Here is a 19,669-nt window from a genome sequence, read left to right as displayed (position 1 = left end):
AATAAAACAGTGCATAAACCCCATTGCCCAGCGTCACTTAATACATGTGCTTCTGCTGATGCTCTTTGAAGACGCCTCCGTGGAGGGCATCACAAACTGCTCTGCACATTCATATTCAACCCGTGTGCAGCATGCATGGACCATGGCGTGCCTGGCGCCGCCTGCCTCCGGCACTGTCTCTAGTCATTCCACTGCGCTCACGAAGAAGTCCAAGAAATAGAAAAACATAAAAAGCTACTGTCCATGTCCAGTGAGAAATGAAATGCACTGGACCGAGTATCACGACTTCCTTAAAATAATACAACACTTTATCACGTTTGCATCTGATCCTGCTCATGGTTTGCAAAGTCATAAACCCCTTGAAATCGATAGCTCTGTTCTATTTAAACACATCCTTCTAAAAAAGCAATTTATTACAAACTCTCTATGGTTTCACCTTATCTAAAACACTTAATTCAGTCCATCTCCTGCTTTGCTTTGTAGTGTTGGAAGCAATCAGAAGATTGGAAGCAATTTACTAATAAGAGAACATGCCCTACAGCTCTGGCCTGTGAAAAGAGTTTCAGAATCACGATGTAGCCACAAGTCAAATTCTAGAAAGAATTAATGGCACATCTCCTAGTTCTTTTATTTGCTGGCTGATTCATTCCAGATGTGGTTGAAAAATCCTACGTTACAGGTATGGCCTCTTTTGGTGTTCCCAGGGTAGGAAACACATTGTCTTCTACCAGCAACCTTGCTCCAGCTCCCTGAAATACAGTCACTTCTACCACCATGAAAACTACAAAGCAAGGAAGAATCCAGCTTAGTCTGCTGGAAGAAATTAACAGAGAAGAAAAGATATGTCTCACAGTTCAATGAGTAAGGAGTTGTGCCTGCGCGACGGCTGTAATCAAATGATTTGGTTTGGGGGATGAACAGCATGTGATCTCCTTAACCAGAACCTGTCTCCAGAACCTCCCTCAACCTGCTTTACCCTCAAGCCTTCTCAAGGGAAGAGAGAGAAACGGACCTATCAAGATGCTTAAGCCCCCAAGGAAAGAAAACTCCTTTCTGTACCACAGTGTACTCCTCTGTAAAGTGGAAGTGTGGACCAGAGAGATTAGGGTCTCTTCTAGCCTTAGAGGTGTGGGATTCTTGAGGGCTGGGGCCTAAGAGTGAGGCCAGATGTGGAGCTGGGCATCTGGGACCACCAACAGGGGCATGAGGCATCAAGAATAGCCCATCCATGTGCCTGAGGATTCTTGTGTTTAAAAGAAACTAGTTCAAGATCTCCTCAAGGAAAAACAGATGAATTATATAATAGACGGGCAAGAATGGACAGTCCAGTACATGGCATCAAGCAGATGTTTGATGAACACCAATTCCTTTCCTGAAAGCTCACTGGAATGGCTTGCTCTTGGCACATGTTTTTACTTTAATTCAGCAAATTGGCTAATTGGCCAGTGGAGTTCTAAGATTCACAGCCATGCTGCATCCCATTCCACCTCATTCTATCCCATTCCATAAGGTAGGGAACTGCTAAACCTGAGCTTTCTTTTTAGATATCTGCCCCAGCAAGACGAAGGAGGCATCTACTTATGGAATAAAAAAACAAAATAAAAGTGGAAGTGGTATGGATGAGCCATAAAACATGATCCTAAGCAAAAGCAGCCAGCCACAAAAGGCCACACAGTAGCCAGGTGCGGTGGCTCACCCTTGTAATCCCAGCACTTTGGGAGGCCGAGGTGGGCGAATCACGAGGTCAGGAGATCGAGACCATGGTGAAACCCCGTCTCTACTAAAAATGCAAAAAATTAGCCGGGCGTGGTGGCGGGCGCCCGTAGTCCCAGCTACTCGGAGAGGCTGAGGCAGGAGAATGGCGTGAACCCGGGAGGCGGAGCTTGCAGTGAGCCGAGATTGCGCCACTGCACTCCAGCCTGGGTGACAGAGCGAGACTCCGTCTCAAAAAAAAAAAAAAAAAAAAAAAAAGCCACACAGTATGAGATTTCACTTACAGGAAATGTCCAGCATAGGCAAATCCATACAAGCATAAAGTAGATTAGTGGTTCCCAGGGGCTGGGAAAAGGGGAAAATGAGGGGTGACTGCTAATAAAGTTTCTTTTGGGGTGATGAAATGTTCTTGAACTAGTGGTGATAGTTACATGTCTCTATGAATATACGAAAAACCACATTACTGCATACTTTAAAGGGTGAATTATATTTCAATAAAATTGTTGTTAAAATACAAAAAAGAGGGAAAACATAGAAAATGGCACCATAGTGAAAAACAGAAAAAAAACCTGGAGAAGTGAAAGGTATTTGAATTCTTGTCCCACTGGCTGTGTGATCTTGGCAAATTGCTCAACTTTTCTGTGTCTTAGATTCACCAACTATCAAGTGGGGATATTATCTCTTTGTGAACCTTCTAAATTAACTATGAGGATAATACTATTAGGGACTAAAGGCTGAATTCAAGGACTCCCTCATTCTGAGAAATATAGAAACAGTGTACAAAGTAACCTGTACTATAATATCCGGGCCACCCTTCGGAGGCAGGTATGGATAGCGAACGGGGCAACTCTTGGTGAGCATCAAGACAGGTTTCCATGTCTAGCACTGGTTCCTTGAAGATGGTTATACTGACCGCATTTCTCATTATCTTGCTGTATCTCATAAGAAAACAGGCAGCCTGTTTCTACATTTTACAAGGGGGGAGGCTAAGCCCCTGGGATATTAAGTAAACTCTTTCAAGTTACCAAATGTGAAGAACCTAGAACATAGGTGTTCTCTCCCCTAAGGGAGCCAATACACTTTCCATTGGACAAGTAAAAAACAGGGGTTGAAGTGTTGAGTCCTTTTGCACAGTGTGCTAACAAACCTTTGCTTAGTTTGGACATTAGAACCTAAGTTGGTCAATTGGAAGGAAGGAAGGAAGGAAAGACGGGAGGGCAGGAAGGAGAGAGGGAGGGCGGGCAAGGGTACACTGTCTCTCTCAATTCTATAGATTCAGAATTTTTGTTTCAGGAGTATGTAAGGGAGGCAGATTTCCTTTTCAAAGCTCGAAGAAAATGGTATGTTTTGTTTTCATACTTCATTTCATTTTCACTTGGGAAAATTGTCCCAGCTTTGAAGCCTCTCTGTTTAAACTCATTAGGAAAACCATCAATGACAGCAGCTTTCATGCAATCATAGTGGGAGGAATTAGTGTTATGGGAGAGCTGGATCAATCTTCAAATGTTTCATCTATGGAGATGGGAGGTCAGCACTGAACGCTTGTTCAGCTGGAAAGTTAACATAAACAAATACTTCACTCACTGGGAGAATCCAAGGGAAAGACATTTGATATTCCCCCTCTGAATACTACCTCAGAAGGCACATGAAAGAGATAGTTGCTTCTTGAGAACTAAGTGGTCAACTGCTTGGCAAAATGTCTTACCTCGAAGAGCAAGGTGTTTGTTCTTTCAGCGTCTGGAAGGGAAAGGAGGTAGGGACGTGAACATTCACGGAATAGAATCCCTTCCTGTTTAATTCCTAACTTCATTGAAGTTGATATGGAAACCCTTTTAGCAGAGCTGGTTTTAATATATGAAGATATATTTTTTGATATCCAAATCTGTTTTAAAGGTTTGTTTTGTTTTTCATTTTTTTTTGTTTTGTTTTTGAGACAGAGTCTCACACCGTTGCCCAGGCTGGAGTGCAGTGGAGTCATCTCAGCTCACCGCAACCTCTGCCTCCCGGGTTCAAGCAATCCTCACATCTCAGCCTCCTGAGTAGGTGGGATTACAGGCATGTGACACCACGCCCAGCTAATTTTTTGTATTTTTAGTAGAGATGGGGTTTCACCACGTTGGCCAGGATGGTCTTGAACTCCCGACCTCAGGTGATCCACCTACCTCAGCTTCCCAAAGTGCTGGGATTACAGGTATGAGCCGCCGCGCCCAGCCTCATTTTAAAGTTTTTTAAGCTGTTGAAGTCTCCTTTGCCAAAGATAGAATGTGGAACTTTGTTTTTGTTTTTCACTTTATTCATAGAGCATATTCCATAGCCCATCTGATCGATTCAAAATGGGGTTAACAGTGAGAAATTAAGGACTGCAGATGGGATGTCTAAAAGAGAGCTAACAGGAGGGGCCTGGTAGGAGGAGGAGAGACAGGGACAAATGGAGGACGCTGGGAGATTAACAGAGACCCCTGCTACTTCAAAGTCATTCTGCAAAAATAAAAAAATCTTAGAAAATGTTCTTCATGCCTACATCATAGCATGGATTAAGCAATTTCAGTATCTGTAAAGGTTACTCAATATTTTCATTTTTCTTACAAGCATTGCATATGTGGGTATATGCAAATATGTATACAAGCAAAAATGGAAAGGCATATCCACACACACAAATATATGACTGTGTGTGTGCGTGTGCATATGAGCGTGCACAGGCATTTGAGCTTGAGTGCATGCACTCAAAAGAATACAGGAATGAAGGGACTATGACAGGAATACAGGAATAAAGGGACTATGATTAGCACTGGGCCTCATTGCTGCCAAGCCCATCCCAGGGCCAAACTAGAGCCTATTATTTTAGCTCTTGGGGAAATTAAGCAGACATAGACTTAAGAAAACACAGGCTGTGGTTAACTTTCTACTTCTTTCTATTAAGAGTGGATGACCAAGCATTTTTGCGACATCTAGTCCTCTGTTGCTATCCCTTAGTTAGCTCATGAGAAAATAAGGTGTAAAACTAAACTATCCAAGGTACGAAGCCGTCCCTGCCCAACTTAATGAGCAACTAACTAATCCAAAAGGAAAATAGCCATTACTTACACAGCCATAATGTAGACGCAACATGGCATATAAATCAGTAACTCTTGTATTGCAAAACAGACAAATAGATTAATGCATGTTGCAAAGGATGGGTGAAGAGATCGATTAGGTTACTGATTCAGACCATGAACTTTCTCTCAATATACTGCATTTAACTTTTAAATAAGGTTTAGGAGAACCTGTAACATTTTGCTCACTGACAGAGCTATATTTTATTAAGGGCAGAAATTGGCTAGTCTATAAAAATTAAATTATGCCCCTTTCACTGTATCTAGTCAAGAGGAAAAACTCTAATTACAAGATTGCACTGTCAAACAAATGCAAATTCACATTCTTTATTCCCTGGTTTAAAAATTCATACTGGAGGGGGCTTCTATTCTGAAATGAAAATCAATATTTGAAATATTTTGCAGAGTGCAATGACAAGCAAGAGCAAAAGAAGTGTCATTATCAAGGGTGCTAGTAAATAGACACCAACTCATTAAGTGCAGAGCTAGTGAGAACTCATTCGTTGTGCAAATATTTAAATATCAATTAGTAAGGACAATGAAAGAAGTTGAAGTGAACCTTCCCTTCCCCACAGCCAGTCCCTTATTATTCCAGAAATGACCAAAGGGAACAAGAGTGGTGGATAATAATCTCAGCACCTAATAGGAATGTCACTCTGGGGAACAGGTAAAGGTTAATTTCAAACATACTTCCCAATGGAAAATTAAATGTACCTGCCTCAAAATTTTTAAGAGCTGAGCTTGCAGACTTAGTCCAGAAAACTGAAGGCCTATACATATTGCATGGCTGGTATTTTTTGGGAAGAGAACACCTTTCATTACTGCTTAATGTCAGACTGGCTTAGCTCATTAAATTTTCTTAGTTGATTTAAAGCCCTGGTTTTTCTATACCTATGAAAAAATTCCAGTCCAGATAGCACTCAAACTTAAAAATCTCACTGGTTGGTTCTCAGATTCTTTTGACATCCACTTCATGGCCTGTCTACCTGGACTGTTAGGTGGACTTGGTGGATATGAAAAATGGTCCAAACTCTTTGAACTTTGCCTGGACTTTCTTTTCAGGCAGACCTGGCAGGATATTTTACGACATGCTGGCCATGTGGTATTACAGCAAAGGTGCTGGCCTGAGAAGCAGGCTTCAAGCGCCTCTTAGTAACAGTTGGCTGGTGAACTTGGACCAAGCATCTAATTTGCCTGGACCTTGCTTTCTTCCTCTATAACACAAAAAGTTTTGTCCAGATCAGTTCTCAACTTGGGTCACCCCAGAGTCATTGGCAGGTTTATAAAAGACCCATGGCCAGATACACCACTGATTTATGAAATGGGTTTCTTTAAGCAGAGACCCAGGCATGTGGAGTTGAACAAAACTCCAAGCAAGTTTCCAACATGCATCTTTAACTAGGAGTCACTGGGCTCTTCCAGCTCTAGTATGCTGAGATTCTCAGGACAACATCTGTTACTGATCAAACTTAAAGGAAATTCTGACTTCAATTCTTAATAGCATCATTTAACAGGCATTATTTTCTCTGGAGAGAAGATGTTGACCATGTAATAGAATTACATGCTGACTGGCTGTGGCATGAGGAAACAAGATCTTGAAAGACGACCACCAGATTTCATGAGATTCTATACGTACAAACCCACAGAAAAGAGTCAGACGCCTCGAGCGCTCAACAAAACCAGCTCTTGTTACTATGATGATTATACTAAAACTGTGTTCACTTAAAGTTTTAGGTTTACTCTCTATCCTTGTTGGCAAAAATTAAATTGGTCCCTAATAAGTACATGGACAGAAAAATGGAAGTGCCTTGGAGGTATAAGGCCCCCCTTGGACATTGCTCTTTTGATGCAGAAACAAATCCGTTTGGCTTGTTTCTATGAAATTTAGGCTTAGAATGCCTTGCTTCCATGTGCACACACCCTGACCTAGCATCCTTCCCTTCATAACCTTTTCCTTCGAGTTCATCAACTGCTTCTGTTTGTCAAACTTCACAATTGAAACGGCCTTATTACTTGATTCTGTCTCTACCTGTTGGTCTGTGACCTGTGGCCAGAGGGGCCTGGTTTGGAGACAAGGTACCCACCCTGTCTGAGCTTATAGAAAACGAGCAACCTTAGGCCAGGCACTTGAAGACTGTGCTGAGGTTTCTGTGGATAAAATGGAAGTTAAAATGCCTGCTCTGCTTCTTTTACAGAGTGGTTTTTGAGGACAGAATGAAGCAAGATGAAAAACAGCACTTTGAAAATGGAGTGTGTGGTATTCATCTTAGACACACTTTTAGAGAAGAAGACATGTGTCTCAGAAAAAGGACCTCTTCTGACTCAAATTTAGCTTACATCCCTTTCTCAACCATATCCCAGGTGATAAAACATGACACCCAGGTAAGCAGTGGCCTTGTGGACGCTGAAGAAGTTCTTAATGTGTCCACAGTACATTCTCATTTTGTCTGGCTCTAAACTACTGTCTCAAGAAAGCTGCAAATATTTGAATGTAACAATAAAGTGTTAACAGTAATTCTGACTAAAATCACAGCAGTCCCTCTGGTAGAAAGGCAGTAAATTCTTTGCTCAGGTAAAACGTAGGAAAGAAACACAAGTAGAAAAAAAACCCATTTGTTCAAACTATCCCTATCAATCTTAACTAAAGAATTATCACCAAGTTTGTTTTGTTTTGCATTATTAATAGCCCAAATCCCATGTGCCAAAATAATGTTTACCGCATTTCTCAGGACAAGTTACCCTTGAGAGCCAGTATGTCTCAGGCTTCCCAGAAGAGTGATTTTGGTGCAACAAATAATGACCTATAAAAACCAGCCCTTACAACTGCACACACACCACAACACAGCACAGTGACAAACTAACATCTGCCTTCCAAATAACCATGAGGATACCAATACGACATTTCCAGGCCCTTCTCTGAGAAGAAACGACTTTCCCAAGGTGTTGGCTTTAAAACTAGAGTCCTTGCATTGATTTGCCAGTGGGTAAAGGGAATCATATAACAGTTCTAATCACTTCACCGGGCTCTGCAGGCAGTTCACAGAACTAAAGGAAGTGGGGGCTTTGGTTCATTCACTATCAGCCACCAAGTTATGCTATGTCCCATCTTTTTAATATCCTTAAAATGGCAAGGTCTGTGTTTATGGTTTTGACCTTGAAACTGAAGTAACAGCTCTACCTATTCTCCCAAAGTTCCAGATACACTTTGGAGAACTTTGACTTTTGATAAGACAGCTGGGGTAGGGGGTGAGGAGAGGGTTGGAAAGTTCTACCTCAACAAGAAGATTCTTGGTCAACTAGAGGGAGTGCGGGCTATCCCACAAGACCCCCCTTCCCTCACGGGATGCTCAGGCCTTCTTCTCAGCCAGCCAGCAGCTAAGCTGGTAGGGCTGAGAACGGCATTCCTTTGAAAGATCTTGGCAATTTGTGCCTGGAAGTTGATGCATTAGTTCTAAAATTAAATAAAGATCCTGTAGTGTTCTTCAAGGAAATATGGTGTGCCTCTATGACAAAACACATTTTTCAAGCTCTGACCTCTGGGAACTTCAGCTAGCTCCATATTTCAGGCTGACAATGCTCAAAGGCTACTGTCTAGTTGCCCAAGCCGGGGCTGGTTAGCCATATATTTTCTACCTCCATCAGCTTTTAGCATAGGGAGGTGAAGGGAGTAAATAAAAAGAGGAGAGCCACTAATTTAAATGCACTTCCCCTCCCAAGACCCTTGGGGAGAAGCCTTGGTAATTAACTCTAATGAGATTAAAGTAACTTGGAACTCTTCATTTTCCCAGCACTGTAAAAGTAAATCTGCGATAACAGTGTGTGGGCATTAAATCAAAGTCAGTCCTTTTTCCTGTTATTTAATGGCCCCCTCACTCCCACCCCACAGCACAGGCTTAAGAGCGAGGGGGAGGGCTGCCAGGCTCTTACCGGCACTTTGCTCCATCACTTCTTTCTGACACATGTCTTGAACGTTCACCGTGCAATTCACGATGAACTCGGGGGAGGAGCAGTCGTTGTTCAGCTGGAATTCTTCACACTGGTAGCACTGGATTTGCAGCGCAAAGCCTGCGAGACAGACGCAGTCGGGTTCAGATCCGGCCCCCACAGAGCCCACCCCGGAAATCACGACCATCCCACGCCTCAGAGCGCGGCGGCTCCCGGCCTGTGGCAGGCTTGGGGCACTCCTGGGTCTCCGGGTAGGGCTGGATGTGGCTGAAACCGGCAGGGGGCGGCGCGGGTACCTAGGGTCCTATGGGAGAAAGTGGAATAGTGTCCGCCACCCCTGGACCCCGGCTCTAGACACAAAGCAGCCATCCAACACCACCCCAGGCCTTTTCCCAAGAAGTTGAAGGGAGGGTGGGGACCGTAACACCCCAAGAGCGAAGTAGCTCTGGAGACGTGCGTTAGCTCAAGCCTAAGCCAAAGAATTTGCCTAATTGCTAATTGGTTACAAATTACTTAATTACTATTTTGGCACCATTCGTGATTACATTCGCAGACGTCTTTTCAGTTTTTATTTATTTAATTTTTAAAGTCAGCGTTTCTCTGCCAGGGCTCTGAGGATCCCTGAGCGACCACCTGGGAACAAGGGTGGAGGTGCCAGACGCCAAGCGCTGCTGCGCAGCAAGTCTCCGAGCCCAGGTCGGCGGCCCTTCTCCGGGGCCGTCCCCGCGGCGACCCGGATGGCCACAGAGGGTGGGAAAGGGCGTTTGTGAGCGCGCGCACCCTGGACCCCGACCCCGCAGCCCTTTCTTCCAGGCCCCGGCTTTCAGGACAACCGTTCGGCTAGGGTCGGTGGTCGGGGTTCCAGCTCTGCAGAGCTTAGTCGGGAGCCAGTCAGCGAACTGGAGAGAGGACGCGAGACCTTTGCGCCTCTGGTCGCTTCGGCCTGGCTGTTCTCGGCGTACGCGCTCCTGTCTAGACCCAACTACCCGCGCTCCCGCAGCCCCACATCTATCGCACTCTGAGCGCAGCAACCCAGCTTCAGCGTGGCTGCAGGCTGCCTCGCGCGCCGCTCACCTGTCGGCGGCGCCACTCCCACGGGGTGCCCGAGGTGCCAGACAACTTGGCAGGCTTCGGAGATGTCGCCTCCTCTCCCTCGCCCAGATCCCAGCACGGCTCGGACCCTCCCTCCTCTCAAGCCCAGCTTCTCCCGACGGTGCAGCCCGAGAAGCTGCAGCCCGGAGTCCGGCAAACCCGCCGCTCCCCGCTCTCCTCCTGCAGCGCGGGACTTGGACACTTTCCCAGCCTCGCGCCCCGGGGCACCAGTCGCGGCCGCCAACTCCCGCTGGGCAGCCCCAGCGCAGGGCCGGCCGCGAGGTGGGCGCCTTGGGGGCAAAAGGGCTGGCGGGTAGACGGATTGTGCGCACCTGGCCCCGGCTGCTGGCCTCTGGGTATTCTCACCTGGAAGCAAGAACAATCCGCAAAAAGTTGCCGCGATGCCTAGGACCCACATTCTCCCGGAGTCCCGGGGCCAGGAGCGGGCAGGCGCATCAGAGGAGGCGACCGCAGCGGAGGCTGCCCCGGCTGCAGCGGCTGTGGCTGCCGAAGCTGCTGGGGCCCGCGCTGCTGCCGCGGAGACGACGGTCGTAGCTTAGAGGAGCCGCAGGTGCCGCTCGCGGCGCCTGCATCGCCCGCGCTCGGGCTCCCGGCTGCGGGTCTCCGCTCCTCGCGCTCGCGCTCCCGGGCCGAGCACCGCGCCTCCGGAGTTGGCGGCTGAGACTGAAGGAACTACTGGCGATCCCGAGCACCCACAAAAGTCTCGCCGTTTCTCCCCACCTCCCTCTCCAGGCACCACGTGACGGCTGCCGAGTTGGGGTGGGGGTGGCGGGCGGGGAAGGCTGGGACGGTCTCTCCACATCCCCACCCCCTTCCGGTCTTCCTCTTCTCCCGCCTCCGCACGTTCCTGGGAAAGGGGCGCCGGGGGGCGGGAGGGAACTGGCAGTTTTCTGAGGTGGGGAGGCTGGAAGTTGGGGGAGCGGCGAGGAGGGCGCAGCAGGTGCCCTGGGGACCAGCCGGGTGTGCGGACTAGGGTCTGAGGACTGCGTGCCCGGCTGGCCCTTCGCACATAGCGACGCAGCCTCCCCACTCCACGTCCTCTGCGCCTTCCAGGACTGGTCAGTACCCCAGCGACTGGGTCCAGCCCACACAACTGAGGCTGTCCCGCTGCGGGCCGCTGGAGCCTGGTGCCCCGGGAGGCTGAAAGGAAGGGCGAGCGTTCCCGTGCGCCTGGCAAAGTTCCACGCCCTCAGGCTCCCTAGGGTATCCTGTGCAGCTGTGCCCCCTCTTCCTCCGAGAAGGCCTTCTGTCACAAGAACCAGCTCGGCGTGGCCAGTCTGGGGGTGTGGTGGGGACACTGCCTTAACTGTCTCGCTTGCCCGGGCCGCCCTCCCTTCTCCCGCCTGCGCGCACCACGGGAGGGTGCATTGACACCGCCCTGGTCGCTTAGCCTAGGAGAACGCCGTCCCGGGGACACCTGCCTTGAGGTCCTACCAGAAAGCAAATCGGGGTGAAGAAGAGGGTTGCTCTCCTCCATTCCTTGTCTCCAAAACGCCGACCGGCTCCGTTCTGCTTTCCCCAAAGCCACCGATTATTAGTACATACTCCCACGTCCTCTCCTGAAAGGCCATCCCAGCCTCGAACTCGGCCTCTGGCTGCTCCCCACACCCCTCAAATTCCTCTTCTTTCCGCAAAGTCCAAGTGACCCACCTTGCGTACTCCCGGGGATGCCCCTGTGCTATCTTCGCCTTCCTTCCCGAGCCTTGCAGCAGGTGGTGCGGGAGACCGCTTGCCCGCCGGAGTGCGTTGGTGCCCCCGCCCCCAATCCGCACATTCCCACCCCCTTTCCCCACATCCTTAGGGAGCATGGATTTCCGTGGAAATCGCCTCCTAAGCTTTGCCCCTCTTCACGCTTTTCTCCCGCGGCCACTTCTGGGGGCAGCTCTCTCAGGCCAGGACGCTGATCATTTATTTCTGCATCCTCCCAGCAGAGCTGGTCTGGAAAGGGGCTTAAATGACTTTCTTTGTAATTCCTCTGCAGAGATCGTTCCATATCTGCCTCAGGCTCCTTCTCTCCCTCCCTCCTCCTCCCCTTCTTTCCTTTCTATTTGGTTAAACCCTCGGGGAGACTGAAATGCTTTGACCATTACTCACCTGTCTGCAGACTCTGATCTTAACAATTGGCTAAATTACTATCTCTAGAGCAAAAGGGCCAGTTTATTTATTCCTTCTGGGAACCCATCCTAAGAGCACGTGTGAGTCAAGATTCAAGTAACTGACTGGGCCAAAAGGTCCTTGAGCAAGTTATTTTCTGTTTTCAGAGGGTGCAATTGTGATATAACTTTTATTCAGAAAGGAAACAAAAAGATTTTTTAAAGTCTGAAAGACAAGGACATTTTACATAATTTTCATTTAAGATAAAACAAATTGCACAAATTAACCAAATAACACTGATCATACAATACTCTTTAAAGAAACAATTATGTGCTAAAGTAGCCATATAGATCCTAAAAATATTTCTATTGTGCCTAGTTTACAAGCTCCTGTACATAAGCAATTATAAATAGTTCACATCTAGAAAAAATACACATAACCTTTAAAATAGAATTTATCCTTACATATAAACAGTCTTTGTAGAAAAAAAGATATTAAAAAGAATTCTTCGTAGCACCATTAATTTTATTTTTAAAAGTGAACATTGCAAATAGAAATTTGTTTTCATTTTTAGAGTGCCCAGATTTTAATAAAAAGAGCAAGAAGATAAAAATCAAATAATAGGATCATAGAGAAGCACTAAGTAGAAGACAATCTAAAGAACTGTCTGGAAGGAAAAACTGGTATTGGAAATAGAATTCGGTCGTTTCTGATACAATGTCACACTCCCAATCAGTGTCCACACTTCAGGACCCTTTTCATTTTTCAGCAGAAGCAGAATGACACTTATTACTATCACCTGAATCTCTGGCAACGAATCTGAAATCACACTAAAATGAACATTTCTATCAAATTGAGATTTGTGAGCTGGAGAGATGAGGAGGAATCCTCTGATTTTTTGGCCGGCCCTGTTGTAGGTTTACAGAGTGTACCCACAAACAATTTGAGGACCAGGACAATGAACTTCACAAAAACTTCAGTTGGGATTTTAAAAAATATATATTATTGTCAACTTCTAAGACTTAGTACATTATTTCAAGAGCATGGCACTGATTCCATTTATTGCTGTCTTTTTTTGCTACAAATATAAATTCTCTTCCAAAAAATTTACAACTTCTGTACAAATATTCAAAAAAAGTGCAAAATTAAGGATTCTGTATCATAGGGGTGTTTACGCTTAATCCTCTTGAAACACAATAAATGGAGTCTATCTTTATTGCCCTGTCAGAGAAATAAGCTCTGGTGGGTTGCCTGCTGTGAATTTGACAATGAAGGCTCTGGTACTGCAATAGTTTATTATTGTCATCTCTATCGAGCGATGCACCCCCCGCCCCCACCCGTCATTTCTTAAGCGCTCCAGTCCCAGCTCACTAAGGGAAGAGATGTCCTTTATACATCATTTGAAACTTGACTGGCACAGGAAGAGAAGCTATCATATAAAGAATCACTCAAAGATTCCAAGTTGTCTACCCCAGGCCTATCTGAACTACTCAAAGATGTCTCTTCATTTTTTTCTTTTTCTTCCTTCTGTCCTTCAACCTTGTTCAGAGAGTTCTTCTCTTTTTCTAATAAAATCACAGTATTGCTGTTAAATTTATTGAATGACTCCAGGGAAATTTTTGATAATCTATTCTCGGGATCGTCTTTTGTTTCTTCAAGTTGTTTCAATTTCTGCAATAAAAAGAAGAAAATATTAGAAACATATTTCTTTGGAAAATCAAGTTATCCTATCTAATATTCAATTATTGTCTGTATAAAGTACAGTTTAAAGGGATAGAGAAAACCTACAAGTCTTTAACAATCTTCTAGTATAATTAAATGTAATAATAAAGCCAATTTTAAGGATAAATCAGGACTTTAATCATTTTACTGAGATAAATAGGTCCCAATTTGCAAACCAGTTAAGTGCCACTTAATTTCATTTTAAATGGATCCATTTGAAATTTGTTCAGGTAAAGTGCCTTATTTTTCTTCATCAAAGTTTCAGACTCCTCTCTTTCCTTGCTAAGTATTAGTTGTACTTTTTCTAAATATGACTAGGGATTGAATTTCAGCCAGAAGTTATGGTAATATTTTTTTTTAAATAAAAAAAAGACATAAAAATCCCCTAACTTGCCATTTTCGAATACATGTTAAGCTTGTTAGAAGCATTGCCATTTTAGTATTTTGTCCCTTTATGGGACTTAAGATATTTGAAAGGGATGTCCAGGTTTTTGGGTGTAGATCCTAGAAGGCCCAGGGGCTTAAAAATTAAAGCAGCAGGTGAACAGCTGAGTAACCCCTCTGCTCCAGAAGGTCTAGTGATACCAGTTTATACCGGGATATTACTGTTATTAATTCCCTGTATAATATTATAAAGCACTGCACCAAATTCAATAATTATCATAGGTAAACCCTGTAAACATGAATATATTCGGTTGCTCAGTTGGCTCCTAAGGGCTAAGGTGAGGACAGAGGAAGGCACAGATGCCAAAAACAATGAGAAGAACAGACGTGAAAAAGTGTCTACAATGTTTCTAATCTTCTTTTCCTCTTTCCAGCAGAAATTCCATCCAAACACAGGAAATAAGCAGGCCCAGGGGCTTAGAGATGATAGTGTTACCATTTATTAAGCATCCACTAGGTAAAAGACACTTAACAGATTCTATCAGCTTTTTCACAAACCTGCAAAGTAAACGACCCCATTTTAAAGAGAAGGAATGCAAGGCTCAGAGTGACAGAGATATTTGCCCAAGGTTGCCCAGCAAATGGCAGACAACAGGGTTTGAATTTCTGTCTGACTGCCTTCCATGCTCTTGTTCTTTCCATTAAACCATGTTCTTACATAATAAAGGACAAAATGTCCTGTTTTCCGTTTTGTTACCCAAAAATTCCACTTGCCAAACCGTCTCTAACATGTGCAGTTCTGCTGTGCACCATGCTCCCCACCCCCAACGTTGTTATGCTGGACTTACAAGGTTGCAATGAGGAAACTGTGTTTTGATTGGGAAAATAGATATAGCCAAAGCCTATGGATTCTCACATGCTAAATATTTAACAGAAAGAGAAGAGAGAGACGGAAGTGGATGGCTTCTGTGTTCCAAGAGCAGACACGGGCAGAATTTCTCTGCTATAGGAAATGGTATAATTCTATGGGAATATTTGAAAATCATCCTAGATCTAGTGCTTATTTCATTATACTAATAACGTGCAGAAGCATTACTCACGGAGCTAATTTTCAATCTCAAACAGCTGCCCTGAAACCAGAGGCAGGCTAAGGAACAGACTCCCAGCTGATTACAGAAAAGTGGCTCCATAATTAGAAATAACTCCATCCAAGGGCCCCTTTCAACACTGTGCCAATTTGCCTACCTTTACCAAATGTAGGTAAATAAAGGGCATTCAATGCAATTTTCTCTTTAGCTGTATGTCTTCTCCCCTTTTCTTCATTTAAGAACCACAAGTATTTTTCTTGCCTATTTCTCATCTATGTGGATCTCAAATTCATTCAACACACACTCATTAGAGAAGCTACTGCAAGGCAGGCTAAAGGCTTCGGTACTGAGGATACACAGCTGAATAAAATTGTGCCCTGCAGGGGGATCGTTGAGGCCCTGAGGGCAGACAGGCTGAGCTTTGATTTCAGCTTGGCCCTTTCACCCGCTGAGTGCTACAAGCATCTTTCTTCAGGTGTAAAATGGTGATAAGATACATCTTTATTTCAAGATTGCAATAAGTATTAGAAATAAAGAAATTTAAAGCTCTGGCAGACAGTAGTGGGTGCGAATAAATGTAAGGCTGGATTCTTATTCTAGAATGGTGGTTCTCAAAGTGTGTTCCCCAGACCAGCAACGTCAGCATCACCAAGGAGCTTCCTGGAAATACAAGTTCTTGGATCCCACCTAGACCTACTACATCAGAAACTCTGAAGGCCAGCAATCAGTTTTTAACAAGATTATCAGGTGATTCTGATACATACTGAAATTTGAGACCCACTAGTCTAGAAAAACATGACCCCTGGAGGGAAGACAGACAGGTGGAAAGTATAATTCGTTCTGAAATGGTGGAATTTGGAAAGAGTTAATTGCCATTAAAACACTCACTGTCATCAGGTTTTCAAATGTTTCAGGCTTACAGATTTGTTGCTTCAGTTAATTATAACAAAGACCTACACTGGCCAGAGAGGTTACAGAAATGAAAGAAGGGACCATTATATATAAAACAAACAAACAAACAAAAAAACAAAAGCAAACAAGAAACATGACCTTCTCGGGTTTCCTTTTATTTTTACAGTTTTGATGAAAAGTGAGTGCAGACGTATTACTTGACTGTAAAAACAACATGCGTGCAAAAGTGACCATATGGACCAACTAGCATTCAGCCTCTAGGCAGGGCAGCCACAAGGAGTGGCGAGGGCTGCAGTCAGCTCAGGAGCATGTGCTGGATCTAAAGGCGGTAGCAGCTACTTAGATCTAGCTGTGCAGAAATGTGGGTGCAGACCTTTTGATTTCAAAGATGAGGAGATACATCTAGATCAATATCTGCTTATATTTAAAATTCACTGACTTTTAATTATTGGCTCACATTTAAAAAAATAACAAAATACCCAGTATGCATACCAAATTGCAATCTTTGCACTGTTTGAGTTTCTGAGCTAGGCATGTTGTTTTATCCTTTTTTTTTTACAGTGTCCTACTTCAGCTCATCCACTCCCCTATTCCCCTTCTCCCAGCTTTCTTTTTGAAGGCCTAGTCCAATGCTAAATCATCAGTAGTTTCTTAATGGAGACTTCCCCTAAGATCAGAAGAGTCTTAACTATGAGTTTGGGCTCCTCAAGTGGTTCCGCCAGCTAAGAATAAAAACACTAAAGTGGCTTACTTTTCTGCCTATAGGAGCATACCGAACCTCAACATTGTCTTGTCAGATCTTAGATATTTTTGAAATTTTGTAGTTGAATAACGTTTAGATTTAACATATACGGAGGGATTGAGGTGAAACAATAATGTGTTAATGATCTATCTGGCAAATGATAATAAAATAGTTCACATTAGTTTGCAGCAACTATATGTGAAAGTGCTTTGCAAACTAATCATGGTAATAACAGTTCCCATTTAACAGTGTGTGTTCTGTACAGACATTCTGCTAAGCATAGTGCATAGATTCTATGTTTCCATCCTCACATGAATTCTACAGAGTAGGTGCCATTAGTATCTCCATTTATAGGCAATCAAGGCTTGAGGAAGGTAAGTAACTTGTTTAAGGTCCTGTAGCAGTATGGGATGGACTTTGGATTTAGATCTAGGCAGTCTGCCTGCAGAGATGAAGCTCTCAACTTTCATCTTGGAAAACTACTTTATGAATATTAGCCAATATTATCTTTAAGGGAAGCATCTGAAATAGCAATTACAGAACAAAAACAATAATGATAGACCCGGTGAAGATTAGTGTTTGACGAGAATTGTGTAGGTTCCATAAAACATCGCCAATTCCTTCCTGTGTTGTGCTTCATCAGAATTATAAAATTAATATACTACATTTGTCACCTATAGGTGGCAACAGTTGTACAGATGACTTTTTGGTGGATTTTTTTTTTTTTTTAAACTGCACTTGGGAATAAAAGTAGGACTAAACAGGCAAGATGAAAATACATTTTCAAGTTTAAATAAATAGCTTTGCATTTTCTTAAAATATTTTCCTGCCTTTAGTGTAACCATGGAATTATTAGTGATAATTCAAGCAAGAAGTATATAGTGACATATTCTCCAGAAATCTCTTGAGAATTAGACCTTTATTAATTTAATTCCTTGTAGTCAAGCAGTCATTCCATCAAACCAATCTACTATGTGACCAGCTTTGTGCAAATAGTCTTGTGGTCTTGATTCTCAGAGGAAGTTTTATAGAAAAGGGTGCTCTTGGAATGGTTTTGAAGGGCAAATAGGATTGAAATATACAGTAAAGAGGAGGGAGGGAATTCCAATAAATATTCATCTATTATGACTCTATTGCATCTGTACAACACTGTGTAGTCTACTTCAGGACCAAGAGTTGCCCAGAGGGTCTCTCCCTTTGGGGATTCTGTAGTACACAATTAATCACTATAAAGACAGAAATAGAGGCATGCCTACCCCAAGAGGTTCTAGGAAACTCAATCAGACTCATGAAAGTATCAGCCAGTACATGGGTTATAAAAAGCTTTGACTTCCAAACTGCGTTCTCATCTATGATCTCACTTTGCTCTTCCATCAGCTTGGAAGGCGAGGGAGGCCAGAGTCAGCTGTACTTTCCATGCGATATTTATGGAATCTGTGATTCACACAGATTCAAATCCAAGTGAAATTAGACCTGAAAACTTAGTTTTCTGATTTTTCACACAAAAATTCACAGTAGTTTTTTTTTTTTATAGTTCACAATAGTCATGAAGTAGAGATTTTTGACTAGAGCAATATCCTGAACACCAAGAAGGATAAAATTGGAGGAGATATGGACCCTTGCCATAAGGAAGAGGTGGAAAATAAATGAGATGATACAGAAAAACTCAAGTGATAAACTAGCAAAAAATATATGCATGATGGTATCAGCTTCAAAGAGATACATGTTATATGTGTACAGCCAGAAACTCCTGTCCATGGTAGAGGAGAACAAATAGCAAATTCATGAAATAGTGCAATCAATTATTGTTCTGTGATAAATGCTACTCTTTCATTATTTCAAATACATTTCCATCCTTTGATTATATCTTAAAAATATTGGTTAGTATATCTAGTGTCAGGAAGAGATCCAATCTATTTGTGAAATTCAAATGCAGCATTGTTCCTCACCTGGGTACTAACATTTATAATGAGGATTGGAGCTCTTAGCACAAGTTAAGGCAAACAGGACTTTAATCAACGTAATTTCTTATTTCTCTATTGCTATAGAGATTCACTGCCAATGGATCAAGAAAACATGTGGTAGGAAAATAGCCCTATTTATAAAGTGTTTTTACTATGAGTCAGGTACTGGGTTGAATGCACTGCATGAATTATCTCATTTAATCCTAACAGCAAGCCTGTGAGATAGCACTATTATCATCCCCATTACACAAATGAGAAAATGCAGATAGAGAAGTCTAAATGTTAGTCCACATATATGTGGCTAATAAGTTAGGCAATCAGGATTTGAGCAGAAACAGCCTGACTACAGGACTTGGGATCTTAATCACTGTGTATTACCCCAGGTATTTAAAAACCAGTGTGCAATTCCTGGCATTGTGCTAATTAGCTGTGTAAGCCCTCTGACCCTTAGTTTCTTTACATTAAAGGTTTTTTTGAATCTTCCCAGTTTATAAAGCTCTGTGACTCTAAAATATTCTTAATTGGATATCTTCTGGGCATCTATTATTGGAATTTGAGGTGGCACAATAACGAACCCTAACACCCCTCTTCCCTACCTTAGTTCTCAATGACATAAAAAAATAAAAGAAAAAGGCTGATGGGAGGCCAAAAGATCAGCTTTACTAGGAGAAAGTTTGATTGGAGAACAAGGTTTCCATCTGTAAAGAAGTGGGTTTCCTCACACTGATCCCAAGAAATAGACAAGCTTAGTAATTAGCAGCCCTGGGCTGGGAAACAAATGTCTTTCTGTAAAAACTACAGCATGAAGGAACAGAACAGAAATTTGTGCTTCTGACAGTCTGATTCCAGAGGGAGACTAGGAAGAGCAAGAAGTGGGGAGCAGTACTTGCAGTTCCCTTC

General features: G+C 43.5%; 2 protein-coding genes across 5 annotated transcripts in view; both read right to left on the bottom strand.

Annotated features, from left to right (window-relative positions):
* LYPD1 (LY6/PLAUR domain containing 1) overlaps positions 1-11,860 on the bottom strand; it is a 31,104-nt gene extending 19,244 nt beyond the window's left edge. Inside the window, exons 1-3 of one of the 4 annotated variants that reach the window (XM_012502560.2) lie at positions 10,375-10,609; positions 10,209-10,247; positions 8,733-8,870 (exon numbers count right to left, since the gene is read on the bottom strand). In XM_012502560.2, the coding sequence (XP_012358014.1) occupies positions 8,733-8,870; positions 10,209-10,247; positions 10,375-10,435 (238 nt within the window). In that variant the 5' untranslated portion in view covers positions 10,436-10,609. Of the gene's footprint in view, positions 1-8,732; positions 8,871-10,174; positions 10,699-11,513 lie in introns of those variants that run through there. The other 3 variants (XM_003267586.4, XM_030801146.1, XM_030801147.1) reach the window with 3 other exon arrangements.
* Positions 11,861-12,464: 604 nt separating this feature from the next.
* NCKAP5 (NCK associated protein 5) overlaps positions 12,465-19,669 on the bottom strand; it is a 990,316-nt gene continuing 983,111 nt past the window's right edge. The window contains exon 19 of the mRNA XM_003267587.3: positions 12,465-13,628. Coding sequence (XP_003267635.2) covers positions 13,612-13,628 — 17 coding nt within the window. The 3' untranslated portion in view covers positions 12,465-13,611. The remainder of the gene's footprint in view (positions 13,629-19,669) is intronic.

This window comes from Nomascus leucogenys, chromosome 20 (assembly GCF_006542625.1).
Source record: "Nomascus leucogenys isolate Asia chromosome 20, Asia_NLE_v1, whole genome shotgun sequence".
Taxonomy (NCBI): domain Eukaryota; kingdom Metazoa; phylum Chordata; class Mammalia; order Primates; family Hylobatidae; genus Nomascus; species Nomascus leucogenys.
The sequence above is the reverse complement of the archived record's forward strand: the minus strand, read 5'-3'. Positions and strand labels throughout refer to the sequence as shown.